The 15,601-nt window shown below is 39.9% G+C and overlaps 1 protein-coding gene across 4 annotated transcripts in view; it reads right to left on the bottom strand.

Annotated features, from left to right (window-relative positions):
• Nucleotides 1–15,601, bottom strand: part of Atad5 (ATPase family AAA domain containing 5) — a 51,565-nt gene that overhangs the window by 21,369 nt on the left and 14,595 nt on the right. For 3 of the 4 annotated variants that reach the window (XR_006149116.1, XM_042691006.1, XM_042691011.1), the window contains exons 7-17: nucleotides 14,410–14,594; nucleotides 12,787–12,941; nucleotides 11,556–11,715; nucleotides 10,686–10,874; nucleotides 9,908–10,004; nucleotides 8,834–8,913; nucleotides 8,438–8,577; nucleotides 7,746–7,896; nucleotides 2,514–2,690; nucleotides 2,122–2,258; nucleotides 770–863 (exon numbers count right to left, since the gene is read on the bottom strand). Coding sequence is in view for 3 of the 4 variants with exons in the window: in XM_042691006.1 (XP_042546940.1) it covers nucleotides 770–863; nucleotides 2,122–2,258; nucleotides 2,514–2,690; nucleotides 7,746–7,896; nucleotides 8,438–8,577; nucleotides 8,834–8,913; nucleotides 9,908–10,004; nucleotides 10,686–10,874; nucleotides 11,556–11,715; nucleotides 12,787–12,941; nucleotides 14,410–14,594 (1,565 nt within the window). In the remaining variant the exon portion in view is untranslated. The remainder of the gene's footprint in view (nucleotides 1–769; nucleotides 864–2,121; nucleotides 2,259–2,513; nucleotides 2,691–7,745; nucleotides 7,897–8,437; nucleotides 8,578–8,833; nucleotides 8,914–9,907; nucleotides 10,005–10,685; nucleotides 10,875–11,555; nucleotides 11,716–12,786; nucleotides 12,942–14,409; nucleotides 14,595–15,601) is intronic. The other variant, XM_042691022.1, reaches the window with a different exon arrangement.

Here is a 15,601-nt window from a genome sequence, read left to right as displayed (position 1 = left end):
TGAGCTCTTCAGCTCAAGGCTAGCACTCTACCACTTGAGCCACAGCGCCATTTCCAGTTTTCTGGTGTTTAATTTGAGGTAAGAGTCACAGACCTTCCTGCCCAGGCTGGCTTTGAACTGTGATACTCAGATCTCAGCCTCCTGAGTAGGTATGATTATAGGCCTGAGCCACTGGCACCCAGCAGCTCTCTTGAGTAGCTAGAATTACAGGCATAAGCCATCAGAGCCCAGCTCAACGACCTTTTTGTTGTTGTTGCTTGTGGGGCTTGGACTCTGGGCCTAGGCACTGTCCCTGAGCTCTTCAGCTCAAGGCAAGTGCTTTATTTCTTGAGCTACAGCGCAACTTCTGGTTTTCTGGTGGTTTATTGGAAATAAAGAGTCTCAGAGACTTTCCTGCTCAGGCTGGCTTTGAACTGCAATCCTCAGATCTCAGCCTCCTAAGTAGCTAGGATTACAGGCATGAGCCACCAGTGCGTGGCTACTCAACGATTTTTTGTTGTTATTGTTCTTGGGCACTGTCCCTCAGCTCCTCAGCTCAAGGCTAGCACTCTACCACTTGAGCCAGAGTGCCACTTCTGGTTTTTTCTGCTTATGTGGTGCTGAGGAAGTGAACCTAGGGGCTCATGCATGCAAGGCAAGCACTCTTCCACTTAGCCACCTTCCCAGCCCTACTCAACAACTTTTAAAGGAACATTTCTAACTGAAATTAGAAGCTTTCCCACAACATTTGAACCAAAGTTTTAATTGTACTGAAACCATTGTCACCTACCACTTGTAGTAAGGACTACAGGTCGTTTAGTGGTTGCCATGAATGTTTTGATTGCATTCAAAAATCCAGCATCTTCATCAAAAATGACATCAACCTACAAAACATTTATTAGAATATTAATTAATTGAGAAACATGACACTCATTGGAATCAGTTACATATATCATTAGATGTAGAATATATCTATAATACAAAAATTATTAATTTTGAAAAGTAAATTTAGCTCATACTGATAAGTTTGTCTTATATCATAAAATAATTTTTTAAATAATCAAAATATTAACAGGGTGCTGGTGGCTCCCACCTATAATTCTAGCTACTCGGGAGGCTGAGATCTGAGGATCATGGTTCAAAGCCAGCCCGAAGAGGAGAGACCTGAGACTCTTATCTCCAATAAACCACTAGAAAACCAGAAGTGGCACTGTGGCTCAAGTGGTAGAGTACTCACCTTGAGCTAAAGAGCTCAGGGACAGTGTCCAGGCCCAGAGTTCAAGCCCCATGACCGACCAAAAAAAAAAAAGAAAAAAAATCAAAATATTCAACAATGACAATAAAAAACCCAGAGCTAGCCGGATGCTGATGGCAAATGCCTACAATCCTAGCTACTCAGGGGATAGATCTGAAGATTCCAGTTTAAAGCCAGCCCAAGCTAGTTCATTGAAGACATTTATCTCCATCAAAAAGCTGGAAGTAGAGCCTGAGGCTCAAGTAATGGTATGCTAGCCTTGAGCAAAAAGCTCAGGGATAGGGCACATTAATTCCATTAATTAATTCCATTAATCATCTTCCTAAAAATTATTTGAGGGCTGGGAATGTGGCTTAGTGGTAGAGTGCTTGCCTAGCATGTATGAAACCCTGGTTTTGATTCCTCAGTACCATATAAACAGCAAAAGCTGGAAGTGGAACTGTTGCTCAAGTGGTAGAGTGTTAGCCTTGAGCAAAAAGAAGCTCAGGGACAGTGCTCAGGCCCTGAGTTCAAGCCCTGGAACTGGCAGGAAAAAAAAAATTATTTGACAGTTGATGAAATCATATGCTTTGATTACAAACAGAATATTTCTGGCTTTTGGGGCATATGTATATCAAATAACCACACACACTCAAACATACTTTTCTAGAATTAAGGATTCAACCTAGGGCCTCTCATTTGCTAGGCAGGTGGTCTACCACTTGAGGCCCTTTGTTTTTGTTTTGACATAGGCTATCTTATAGTTGAGATTACATTTGTAGCTACAGTGTGTAGCTAAAATTACAGCCATCATACATGGCTTATAACCACTATGTGAAAATACACAGTCAACATTACAGTAAATTTTTACCAAGGTATAAGATGAACATATACCTCTGTAAGCCTACCTCCTCAAAAAGAATGAGAGATGTTGCATTTTTTCTGTTAGGTTCTTCAGCTCCAAATTCTTTGATATTTGAATTAGCTTCATTTGTATTTTTGGTCTGAATAATTTGCTTTTGTTCCAAAGAAGAATGTTTTATTCCTGCACAAATAAAATGTTAACATTTTAGGAAAATTCATTTTTATTAGAACACTAGACATTTCCACTGAATAAGCTCAAACTGAATTCTCCCTAAGAAAAATCAAATAGAACATTAAAACTCCTACATGCATAACCTTCAGTTTAACTGAGGTTTAACAAACAGCAATAGGAGCTTATGAAATATGTTCATATTTTTATATGTAATGTCACTAATACTTAAAATATCAAATTTATTTTGCAAACTTAATATTTTACCTTTCTTACTTTCCATAGATGCTCCTCCTTCTTCAGTGCATTTGGGTTTGGAAGAAACTTTAAAATAATTGGCCAAAGTTTTAGGAAGAAGTGCTCGTTTTTGCCCACTATTTTTGGGTGATGATGGAGGATGTTTTCTTGGTGATGATAAAACTCTCTTAGGGGAGTTTAACTTTTCTGTTAAGAAAAAATTGTATTTAAGGGATAAACATTCAAAAAACTAAAGAGAGCAAGATTAAGGTAATCACACACAGACAAAAGACCCAAATGAAACTTCTAGAAATGAAGACTACATAGTGGGACTGAAAGCAAATGAGAATTTGTAGAAGAAAAGATCTCTAGCTTGAATAAACAGTACTAACTATTCAAACAAATTTAAAGAGGAAAAGGAAGGCTGAAAAGCTGGGCAAAGCATCAGGAAACTGAGAGAACTTCAAGTTCAAATATCAGAAATTTGGAGTTGCCAAGGATATGGAAAGGGCAGGAAAGGTATTTTAAGAAACAAAAGTTGGTCCTACATATCATTTAAACCCAATTAAATATCTAATCCCTAGAGACTTGCCCTGTTTTCTCCTAGTTTCAGTTGCTCCTTCCTGGTCTCCTACAGTGCCCTTACATGCCCCATACAGCTTTGTCAAGTGGTAGTCTCCATGATCCTGACAGTGGACTGTGGTCTCAAGGTGACAGACTTTGTCTTATTTCCCTTGAGATTTCCCCAGTGTCCAGCACAGTGCCAACAATATGAGAGATACCTGACCAAACATATTAAATAAGTATATGCATGAGCACAGGGCAGCTGGCCGGCGGGTACTGCTGGTTGCTTCAGAGCCAGGTCTGGTTCCCAGGCATTCTATTTATTTTTATTTTTTTTGGGTCCAGTTGTGGGGCCTGAACTCTGGGTCTGGGCGCTGTCCCTCAGCTCTTCAGCTCAAGGCTAGCGCTCTACCACTTGAGCCACAGCGCCACTTCCGGCTTTTTTCTTTTTGCTTATGTGGTGCTGAGGAATCGAACCCAGGGCCTCAGGCATGCAAGGCAAGCGCTCTGCCACTGAGCCAACTTCCCAGCCCAATAATGTTTTAAATCGCCGAGGTTCTGAGTGCTCTATATAGTTTGTTTGTTTTTTTTTTGTCGGTCGTGGGGCTTGAACTCTGGGCCTGGGCGTTGTCCCTCAGCTCTTCAACTCAAGGCAAGCGCTCTACCACTTGAGCTACAGCGCCACTTCCCAGGCATTCTAACTCCCAGCTCAGGATAATAAGTAATCATTTGGCCTATTCCGCCCAGACTTCATGTCTTTAGGTAATACAGTCATTAAACTAGAATCTTTTGGGCCACTTGTTGACAGATAATTATGCCAAGCACAAAAACCATGTAAAATTCTCTCCTTTAGGTCATGGAACTGTGACATGGTGAGGTCACAGCCTGGCCTCAGTTATCTCCAAATCTCTTGGTGTTCAGATTTGTATATGGTACAACCCAATGCAATAGTGTCTAGATCAACTATTAAACCATTTATAATGCCCAGGAACCAAATTGTGGTAGCCAGCAATTAGCTTTATTCATGTTTTTAATTTTTCTCCCTTTGAAGTTTAATGGATGGTTATTATGATGTAGTCTATACATCATCCAAGACTGCAGGCTGCTTGCTAAAGCAGCTAAAGAAAACTAGACTCTGTGCTAGGAAACTGCACATAACCTAACTGGACTCTGGATTCAGTTCTGAGTCTGCTGTTTTGTTCCACATCTTCTTTCTCCAGGCAGAGAATCAGGAAGAAAAAGGCACACATTCCATGAAGGACTGCAGACACACAGAAAAAGATGTGGTACCTCCCTTTCTCAAGTTCTGAAAGAGAGATCAAAAGAAAGAGGAAGGAAAAAGAGAAAAAGAAAAAGGGAAAGGAGAGAGAGAGAGAGAAAGAAAGAAAGAAACAAACAAACAAAAGAAACATGTATATCTTCTATTTCTGTACATGGCTGCCTGGTTTGTGTTCATATTCCATAGAATCACTGGGTTAAAACCTCTATGACAAAGGTTATCAGTGTCCTCAATGGCCATTTTCAGTGGACTCATCCATTCCACAAGATTTATTTTATTTTTACTCTGAACCAGACAATTTCTGGGTTATAGGGACATAATGGGGATCAAGATTTCCTTGGAGTTGATGTTTTTGTGGATTTTATTTCAGTCCTTGGGTCTCTGTATTATTTGCTGATGTTGAACATTACTTTCTGGAAATACATTTGCATTCCATTCAAAAAAAAAAAAAAAGAAACAAAAGTTGACTGAATGTCAGTGGCTCACTCCTGCAATCCTAGCTACACAACAGGCTGAGATGGAATCATGATTTAAAGCCAGCCAGGGCAAGAAGGTTCATGAGATTCTCATCTCCAATTAAACCAGAAAAAAGTTGGAAGTGGAGGTGTGGCTCAAGTGATAGAGTGACAGCTTTGAGTGAACAAACTAAGGAGGAGTGTGAATCCCTGAGTATAAGAACAAGCTCATGAGTGTAGGAAAGTCCATGAGACTCTTATCTGGCACACATAAACAACAAAAAGAAACAAAGCCTGAAAATTTTCAATGCAATGAAAATGATAAACCCATACATTGAAGAATCACAACAAATAAGAAGTAGAAAATACCTATATGAAGAGATCTCATAATCAAAGTGTTTAAAGGCAGTGATAAAAAAAAAAAATTTTAAAGCAAGCTGATGCCAGTGGTTATTGTCTACAATCCTAGCTACTCTGGAGGCTGAGACTTGGAGAATAGAGTTCTCTGCAAGATTCTATCTCCAATTAACCAGCAAAAGGCTGGGCTATGGACTACCAGTCCAGGGCAAGAAGGCAACAATGAATAAATACAAAGTATCAAAATATATTAAATAAACCAGGCTGGTGGCTCATGCCTGAAATCCTAGCTACTCAGGAGGTTGATATCTGAGAATCAGGGTTCAAAGCCAGCCTGGGCAGAAAGGCCGTGAGACTCTAATCTCCAATAAACTATTAGAAAACCAGAAGTGGCACTATGGTTCAAGCAGTAGAGTGCTTGCCTTGAGCTGAAGAGCTCAGGGACAGCACCCATGCCCAGAATTCAAGCTCCACAACTGACAAAAAAAAATACATTAAATAAATACAAATCCATGAATTCATAATAACATCAAGAAAATATGAAACTACAAAAGAAGCTCATGGTCAACATTGGAGGCTGCTAGTACAGCTTTAATTTAAGAACTAAAAAAAGAAAAGTTGGGTGCTGGTGGTTCACTAGCCTATAATTCTAGTTATTTAGGAGGCTGACATCAGAGCATTGCAATTCAAAGCCAGCCTGGGCAGGAAAGTCCATGAGACTCTTATCTCCAAATAATCACCAAAAAGCCAGAAGTGGAGCTATGGCTCAAGTGCTACAGCACTAAAACTCAGGGAAAGAGCCCAGGCCCAGAGTTCAAGCCCCAGGATTGGCACAAAAGAAAAAAAAGAAATTTCTTTATTTCCAGAAATACATTTTCCATGGGGGAAATAAAACCTGCAACCCTATGACAAAGTAAATAGGACTTCAGAAACAAAGGACTTCCACTCATTTTGTTATATCATTGCTAAATGACCACATATATGGTATATATATATGTGTGTGCAACTGAGGGAAGCTACGATAGGAGGACACAGAATCAGAGGGAAATGGGAAAACATACAACAGAAGGGCCCATCAGCTGCACTGGACATAAGATGAAAATGAACTAAGCAACTCAAAGGCAGCAATGGGAGGGAGGAAATGAGAGGGAAAGAGGGAACAGTTTATACTAAGCAAAAGAAAAGAAATATACTTATCACCTCATGTGGAAGAAATAGTTGTAGTGTCAAAGCTCATAGAATTCAAACTTTAGCCAGCGCCTGTGGCTCACGCCTGTAATCCTAGCTACTCAGGAGGCTGAGATCTGAGGATCACAGTTCAAAGCCAGCCCAGGAAGGAATGTGTGAGAAACTCTTATCTCCAATACACCACTCAGAAAACCGGAAATGGCACTCTGGCTCAGGTGGTAGAGTGCTAGCCTTGAGCTGAAGAGCTCAGGGACAGTGCCCAAAGCCAGAGTTCAAGACCCACGACTGACAAAAAAAAAAAAGAATTCACAAACTTTATAGACCATGATAATGATAATTGTGAAGGTTAAAATGTGTTTGTGACTTTAAGTATCACTCACTATTCTACAATACTATGAAATATGTGAAATTTATGTAATCACCTAATCCCAATAAAAAAATTTTAGAAAAAACCAAACCTGCAACCCCATGATGTAAAAGCCTTGGGGAAAACAAGAATTAGAATATTAAACATGATATCTTGCCCATGTAATTGTAACCCCTTTGTACAGTATTTTCACAATAAAAAAAAAGAATATTAAACATGAGGCAATAGTTGGTAAAGAATAGTGCTTCTCAGAATTCCAACTAATAGGAAATGGCACTGTGGCTCTAGTGGTAGAGTGCTATAGCCTTGAGCTGAAGAGCTGAGGGACAACGCCCAGGCCCAGAGTTCAAGCCCCACGAGCAACAACAACAACAAAAAAAGAATTCCAACTAATAAATACCAAAAGACCAAAAGAATTATAAAATTATTATTTTAAATCCCTAATGAGCCAAGTACTGGTGGCTCAAGCCTAGTTTGTAATCCTAGCTACTCAGAAAACTGAGATCTGAATATCATGGTTCAAATCCAGTCTAAGCAGGAAAGTCTATGAGACTCTTATCTCCAATTAACCACTCAAAAACCAAAAGTGAGGGGGCTGAGAAGGTGGCTAATTGGTAGAGTGCTTGCTTTGTATTCATGAGGCTCTGGGTTCGATTCCTCAGCAACACATAAGCAGAAAAGGCCAGAAGTGGCGCTGTGGCTCAAATGGTAGAGCGCTAGCCTTGTGCTGAAGAGCTGAGGGACAGTGCCCAGGCCCAGAGTTCAGGCCCCACAAGCAAAAATCCCCAAAAAACCCAGAAGTGAAACTGTGGCTCAAAGTGGTAAAGCTCTAGCCTTGAGCAAGTGCTCAAAGACATCACTTAGACCCTGAGTTCAAGCCCATGGCTGACAAAAAGAAAAAAAAATCCTAATGAGTCCGTTGTGAAGTATCATTAATAATACAATGACTGGGGAAACTTTGTACGTAATGGGTTTGAGGACAAGGGAATGGTTCAAGTGGTAAAGTGCCTGCCACCAAGTATGTGGCTCAGAGTTCAATGTCCAGTACTTACTTGGTGACTTGCCAGTGTGGTAGCTATTAAAAAAACAGGGCTTCTGTGAATTTACACCCTGCTTGTCTACTTGATGGGACTGAGTAGCTTCTTTCAACTGAGACAGAATTTGTCGACCACTGCGCTGGGAAGAGGCATTCACTTCAAATATCTGAAAGAAGAATAGATGCAAAATAGAATGGCTTATGTTTCCTTTTTGTTTCTCAGGCAGGAATTTTCTATGTAGCACAAGGTAGCCTCATACTTGAGATCTTCCTGCCTCACATTCTTGCGTGATGCGATTTTAAGCATGTTCCACCACAAATGCTGGGGGTTTTATTTAAGAGTAATCATTGAGAATGATGGAAGGGATGACATTTATCAAAACATATTTACTCATAATCTGACTTGAAACCCTTTTGTGCAACTACTTAAAAATTTTATTTTATTTTATTTATTATTAGTTTTTTGTGGGGTCTGGTCGTGGGCTCCTGAACTCGGCCTGGGCGCTGTCCCTCAGCTCTTCAGCTCCCACAGCGCCACTTCCGGCTTTTTTTTCTTTTTGCTTATGTGGTGCTGAGGAATCAAACCCAGGGCCTCAGGCATGCAAGGCAAGCACTCTACCACTGAGCCACCTTCCCAGCCCAGTGATTTAAAATTTTTATAGAAGAGTAATCATTACATTAGCATTTTTCCATTGCAGCTCTACTAACCTTAAATCCAAGCTCCTGAGCACAAGCATACACTGCAGCGGTTTTTCCTACTCCTGTTGGTCCTGTTATGAGAACAGTATTGCAAAGACGGCTCTCTTCTTCATCTGAACTGCTGTCAAGGTCTATCCTATCTGAAAAATCTGAAAAGTTGTTTAAATGCATAGAAAATGATTAGATGCTCACGAAAGTCATTCTACCTCATGAAACTCAGGGATCAAATATCACAATTGTCTTGATTTTATTTTTGCCAAAGAAAGGAGAAAAACTAATTTACAAAAAGTAGACCCAGTACAAAATGCCAACCTAGAAATGTTAGAACACTATGACTTAATTTGACTCTAGAAAAGTTCAGTAAAAATAAAAGTTCAGTGAAATGAGCAAAGATGACTCAAATACCTTCCAGCTTCTCGTCTCGTTTTCCCTTCAAATTCTGTCTTTCTTCCAATTCGGCTCTCCTTTTCCAGTCTTTCAACCAACTGCCATACAGACATCATTTACCTTATGTTAAAAGGATTGCTGAGGAAATTATGCCCTATTACTCCATAATGCTTCTAAATCAACTAAACAGTAAAATATTTTTACATGGGCATGAATGTTTTAAAATGAAGTACTTTTCTCTTAAATATACAAGACTAAAGGGTATTCAGTGTATCACTGGTTATATTCTTAAGAAAAAGCAGGGAGCCAGTGGTTCACTCCTAGCTACTCAGGAAGCTGAGAGCAGAGGACCAAGGTTCAAAGCCAGCCCAGGGAGGAAAGTCTGTGAGAGGCTTATCTTCAATTAACCACCAGCCAAATGGAGTTGTGGTAAAGCACCAGCTCTGAGAGAAAAAACTAAGGGTCAGTGCTTAGCCCTTGAGTTCAAGCCACTGGACTGATACCAAAAAGAAAAGGAAAAAACATACACACAATTTTTCCTGGAAAGATATATAACAAAGTCTCAATAGAACCTCTAGGGAGTAGAAATGTGAGAAAGGAGGGAGAATAATGGGGGTCTGAGTCTAATCAAGATCCATTGCATGCATATATGGACATGTCAGAATTAAACTCTCATTAATACCAATTCAAAATGTGGGGAGGGGTAAAGAATGGAAATAAAATGAGTGTCATGGGCTGGGAAGGTGGCTCAGTGGTAGAGCGCTTGCCTTGCATGCATGAGGCCTTGGGTTCGATTCCTCAGCACCACCTAAGCAAAAAGAAAAAAGCCGGAAGTGGCGCTGTGGCTCAAGTGGTAGAGCGTTAGCCTTGAGCTGAAGAGCTGAGGGACAGCACCCAGGCCCAGAGTTCAGGCCCCACGACCAGACCAAAATAAATAAATAAATAAATAAATAAAATAAAATGAGTGTCATTCAACAACAAAAGAAATATAAAAAAAAGAGACTTTTTACTTAAAATTCTGTTTAAAACTATTTTCCCATGAAGTATATAACTCTATAATAAATTCTAATATTTTTCAAAAATTGTACTAACCTATGTAATTTTTTTATAGCTAAGTCATTGCCTATGAGTTCACTGGCATTCTGAGGTTGATATTTTTCTGTCCAGAGCATGTCTTCAATTCCAGAATCTAAAGAAAAAAACGTAAGTAAAAATTAAGGTATTATATATTCCTTGAAGTATACATTTTAAATGATTTTACTACTTACTGAAGAATTGTAGAATTATTTATTTATAAAAGGCTGTTTTTATATATTGGTGGCTCATGCCTATAATCCTAACTACTCAGGAGTAGCAGGATCATGGTTTGAAGCCAGTCTGGAAAGAAGTCTGTGAGACTCCATCTCAAGTTAACCAGTAAAAAGCCAGTCTAGAGGTAGAGAGAGAGGGAAAACAAGAGTTCAAGTATAAGAAGGAGAAAAATCTAGTTTACCAGAATGGAGGATACTTTTGCCGCAGACCTGTTAACACCTATTATCAGAACGTAATTATCTCCTACTGCTTCTGCCTTCAACTTTACATGTGCTCAAAGCAGTTTGTTTCTTCTGCAATGTTTTTTGTTTTGTTTTTTTTTTGGGGGGGGGGGGGATCTGGTCATGGGGCCTGAACTCTGGGCCTGGGCGCTGTCCTCAGCTCTTTAGCTCAAGGTTAGCACTCTATCACTTGAGCCACAGCACCACTTCTGGCTTTTTTTCTTTTTGCTTATGTGGTGCTGAGGAACCGAACCCAGGGCCTCAGGCATACAAGGCAAAAGCGCTCTACCACTGAGCCACTTTCCCAGCCCTCTTCTGCAATGTTATAGAAAATATACCTTTGGAGGAATCTGGCTTTATCCCAGAAGAGATATTTCTTTTGTCAAGATCTTCTGACTTCCCCTTTATTTTTTCTGGAATTACTGAATATTCATTTGGCTTTTTTCTTTTTGACTTCTGATTTCCTGTTTCCACTCGTTTCCTTTTGGTTTCTTTATGACTAACATCAGGCTCAAATTGTGGACTTTCTATTTGGAAATTATACAAATACGCATACTTATTAATTTATCAAAGCAAGCTATAATATTCAATAATCTTTATTACTTCCAAAAATTCCAGTCTCAAGACATTAAGATAAAATGAGTCAAATACAACACACTGATAGTAAGATGGAGGACTTATTATTTAGACATAGCTTTTAAAGCTATGTAGGTAAAAATTACCTCATCTAAGGCTTTCCTTAAGTGATTCATATTTTACAGTAATTGAGGCTATCACTGGGTTCACCTTTCTAGAAGCTGACAGTGCTGATATTCCATTACAGGAGACTCTTTCCTTTAGCTAAATAACTCTTGCCAAATGTTTTGTCTCTGTGAACCACTTTTCTGTGTATGCCAGTACTGGGGTTGAACTCAGAGCTTTCTTTTAGTTTTTTCACTCAAGACTGCCAACTCCACCACTTGAGCCACATCTCCACTTTGGGATTTTTCTGTAGGTTAATTCTAGATACGTTTCTTGATTTGTTTGCCTGGGCAAGGTTTTGAACCTTGATCCTCAGGTCTCAGCCTCCTAAGTATATAGGATTACAGGTGTGAACCACCAGTTCCTGGCTATCTGTGGACTATTTCTGAGTCAAAAGCTAAGTCAAAGGCTTCCTGTTTGTTTTCAAACCTGAAGTATTAACATAGATGGTAAAGATTATCACTAACCTTGGTTGCCAGGGACCTCAGAAAGCACCTGGTACTCAATTCGTTTTTGGAGAAGCAATGGAAAATATTTTCCAAAAGCAAAGTTAGGATTGGACCACCTCATTTCTTCCAGCAAAAGATTTCTTACATCTTTAGTAAAATCCTTCCTTGTCCTTGTAAACTGCAATGAAGAATAAGATGAACAATAATAGATCCATCCCATCTATTTAATAATCACAAAACCTCCAAACATTCTGTCCACAAGAAATCAGTATCATTGCAGGATTAGTTGTCACCAAACACAACACTGCATTAATGCAGCATATGAAGTACTTACTTTTGTATTTTACTTTCTCTCTTGAGTAATACTTTATACCTTTATTAAACTATAATGCTGATCTACAAAATATCTAGACTGGTGTATAATATTTAATATTTTTTCTCAAGATTGGTAATGAGGTTTTGTTTGTTTTTTTTTCTGTTATTGTTATTTTGCTATATAGCTCAGGGTGGCTTTGAAATTTTCCTGTGTTAGCCACTCAAGTTCTGGGAAGCGCGCACAATAACATCTAGCTCTACTATTAATTTTTCTTTCTATTTTTTTTTTTGTGTGTGTGTGTGCTGGTCCTGGGACTTGAACGCAGAGCCTGGACACTTCCATAAGCTTTTTCATTCTAGGTTAGCACTCTATACTTGAACCACACACCTCCACTTCTGGCATTTCTAGAGGTTTATTAGAGATAAGACCCTCATGGACTTTCCTGCCCAGGCTGGCTTTGAATCATAATCCTCAGATCTCAGCCTCCTGAGTAGTTAGGATCACAGGTGCAAGTCACCAGTGCCTGGCCCTTTTGTTAATTTTTAGTTTTTGATTTTTTTTGGGGGGGGGGGGGTCTGCCCTGTGGCCTGAACTCTGGGCCTGGGTGCTGTCCATGAGCTCTTCAGCTCAAGGCTAGCACTCTACCACTTGAGCCATAACACCTCTTCCAGCTTTTTCTGCTTATGTGGTGCTGAGGAATCGAACCCAGGGCCTCCTGCATGAAAGGCAAGCACTCTACCACTGAGCCACCTTCCCAACCCCCTTTTTGTTAATTTTTAAAACTTTGTTGATTACCTAAAAGATGTGTACTTCATTTGGATTGTTAAACATTATACTTCAGGATGGTAAGAGACAAAAGTAGACATGCAACCTTTGCTCCTCTGGGATTTGTGAAAGAAGCACCCTACAATGGATGAGCTTTCTAGTACTTACCAAGACAGCAGAATTACTTTTCAGATTTGAATTCAATGTTGAAAATTCACCCAGAGCAATGACACATTTTGAAAGATCTATTATGTTAGGACTCAGTTCTCTAAGTTTGGTTAACAGAGGACAACAGGGTGGTTTCAAATGCCATAACCAATACCCTAAAGGAAAAGAGAAAAGGTATCATAACTAATGTTTATACACTGTACGTGTACTGTGCAACAAGGATGCAAACATTAAAACATTTGACAAAGCCAGGCACTGGTGGCTCACACCTGTAATCCTAGCTACTCAAGGAGTCTGAGATCTGAGGATCAAGGGTTGAAACCAGATCAAGCTGGAAAATCCATGAGACTCTAATCTTCAATTAACTACCAGAAAACTGGATCAAAGTAGGAGAACACTAGCCTTTAGCAAAAAAACCCAGGGACAGTGCCCAGGTTCCAAGTTCAAGCCCCATGATTAACAATCAATCAATTAATTAATCAATCAATCAAATTAACAACAACAACAAAACAGTGTTGGAAATCAAAACTAGACTCCATGCATGCTAGACAACAGCTTTATGTTTGAGCTACACACCCAACCTTTGAGAAAGTCTTCAAGATGATCTGTACATACATGGGCTCTGATTTCAGAAAGGAACTACCTTTCTTTTAGAACATCACTCTAGAGAACAATGCTCACTCAGTACCCCTCACATTAGGGCTATAAGGGTAACATAAGGAAGGAGGCAAAGATCTTCCTTTGGCTTCTTTCCTGACCTACAATTCCCCACCCTTAGTAATCTGAGTCCAAAGATGAGGAAGAGAGGATAAAATATATATCTCAAATTCCTACTAAAGTAACCCTTAGAATGCTATGAGATCAGAAAATCAAGTTGCTTTTCTTTTTGTCAGTCCTGGGGCTTGGACTCAGGGCCTGACTCTGAGCTTCTTTTGCTCAAGGCTAGCACTCTACAACTTGAGCCACAGCGCTACTTCTGGCTTTTTCTGTGTATGTGGTACTGAGGACTCAAACCCAGGGCTTCATGCATGCTAGGCATGCACTTTACCACTAAGCCACAATCCCAGCCTAAGCTACTTTTTCTTTTTTGGAATAGGTCTCACTATATAGCCCTGCTTGGCCTTGAACGATAGATCCTCCTGTCTAGCTTCTCAAGTGTTGAGATTGTAGATGTGCTTCAATGACTGGCCCTGAGTCTCATTTTTTTTTTTCCGTCATCATTTTTTCTTTCTTTTTTTTTGTGGGACTTGAACTCTGGGCTTGGGTGCTATCCCTCAGCTCTTCAGCTCAAGGCTAGCGCTCTACCACTTGAGCCACAGTGCCACTTCCGGCTTTTTTCTTTTTGCTTATGTGGTGCTGAGAAATCAAACTCAGGGCCTCAGGCATGCAAGGCAAGCGCTCTACCACTGAGCCACCTTCCCAGCCCCCCCACTTTTTTTTTTTTTTGTCGGTCGTGGGGCTTGAACTCTGGGCCTGGGCGCTGTCCCTCAGCTCTTTAGCTCAAGGCGAGCGCTCTACCACTTGAGCTACAGCGCCACTTCCATCATTTTTTCTTTAAACAACTACATTAAATGGTTACTTATTACTTCTAACAATTGAAGTATTTGATCATAATAAACTTACCATCATCTTTTTGCTGAACATGAACAACTCTCTGGAAACTGGCACTTACTGAATTGTAAACATCTAGTGCAGCAGCTTTCTTCGCAATTTGTCGTTTCAAAGAGTCAGGCAAGCCACTCATGAGAAACTCACGCTTTGCTTTAAACTGTACATCACAATCCTGTGATTTTTCGTATGAATCTTGACTTTTAAGAAAATAATTTTAGAAAAAAAAAGCTAAGATTATTTTAACAATTGAAAGAACAAAGTGCCTAGAAAATAAAATATTTTTACATTGAATTTAAAAGTTAACTGCTGGGAAGATGGCTCAGTGGTACAGTGCTTGCCTTGCATGCATGAGGCCCTGGGTTCGATTCTTCAGTATCACATAAGCAGAAAAAGCCGGAAGTGGCACTGTGGCTCAAGTGGCAGAATGCTAGCCTTGAGCTGAAGGGCTGAGGGACAGTGCCCAGGCCCAGAGTTCAAGCCCCACAACCGACCAAAAAAAAAAAAAAATTAACCTAAGATATTAGCTGATGAAATTACTTTTTGGTTATCACAAAAGCAAAGGTCTACTCATGTTACAAAACTAAATAAAACAAGTATGTAGAGAAAAAAAGTTACTTAAAGGACATCTACCAAAGGACATCTTCCACTATCTTTTAGATGGAAGTGAATTTTCTTCTTTTATTTGTGGAATGCTAGGTATCAGAAACCAGGACCTCAGAATGCTAGGCAAACATCCTACCACTGCCAGGTGCTCGTGGCTCACGCCTGTAATCCTAGCTACTCAGGAGGCTGAGATCTGAGGATCCCGGTTCAAAGCCAGCCTAGGGAAAGAAAGTCCTTGAGACTCTTATCTCCAATAAACCACTTGAAAACTGGAAGTGGCGCTGTGGCTCAAGCGGTAGAGTGCTCGCCTTGAGCTGAAGAGCACAGGAACAGCACCCAAGCCCAGAGTTCAAGCCCACCACCGACAAAACAAAACAAAACAAATCCTACCACTAAGCTTTATCCTCCATACTAGAAGGGCTTTTTTTATTGTTAAATATTTATTTATCTTATATTCAGAAAGAGTACCAGCTTTCAAAAAATGAATATAATAGCTGAAGATGGAGCTCACTGCAGGGTGTTTACCTAGCAGGGCAAGGAGCTGGGTTCAACCCCATCAGTGCAAAACAAAACAAAATCCACACACATAACAAACAAAAAT

This window comes from Dipodomys spectabilis, unplaced genomic scaffold (genome assembly GCF_019054845.1).
Source record: "Dipodomys spectabilis isolate Male_0828 unplaced genomic scaffold, ASM1905484v1 ptg000004l, whole genome shotgun sequence".
In the NCBI taxonomy this organism is placed as follows: domain Eukaryota; kingdom Metazoa; phylum Chordata; class Mammalia; order Rodentia; family Heteromyidae; genus Dipodomys; species Dipodomys spectabilis.
This window is presented reverse-complemented; position numbering and strand designations above follow the sequence as displayed.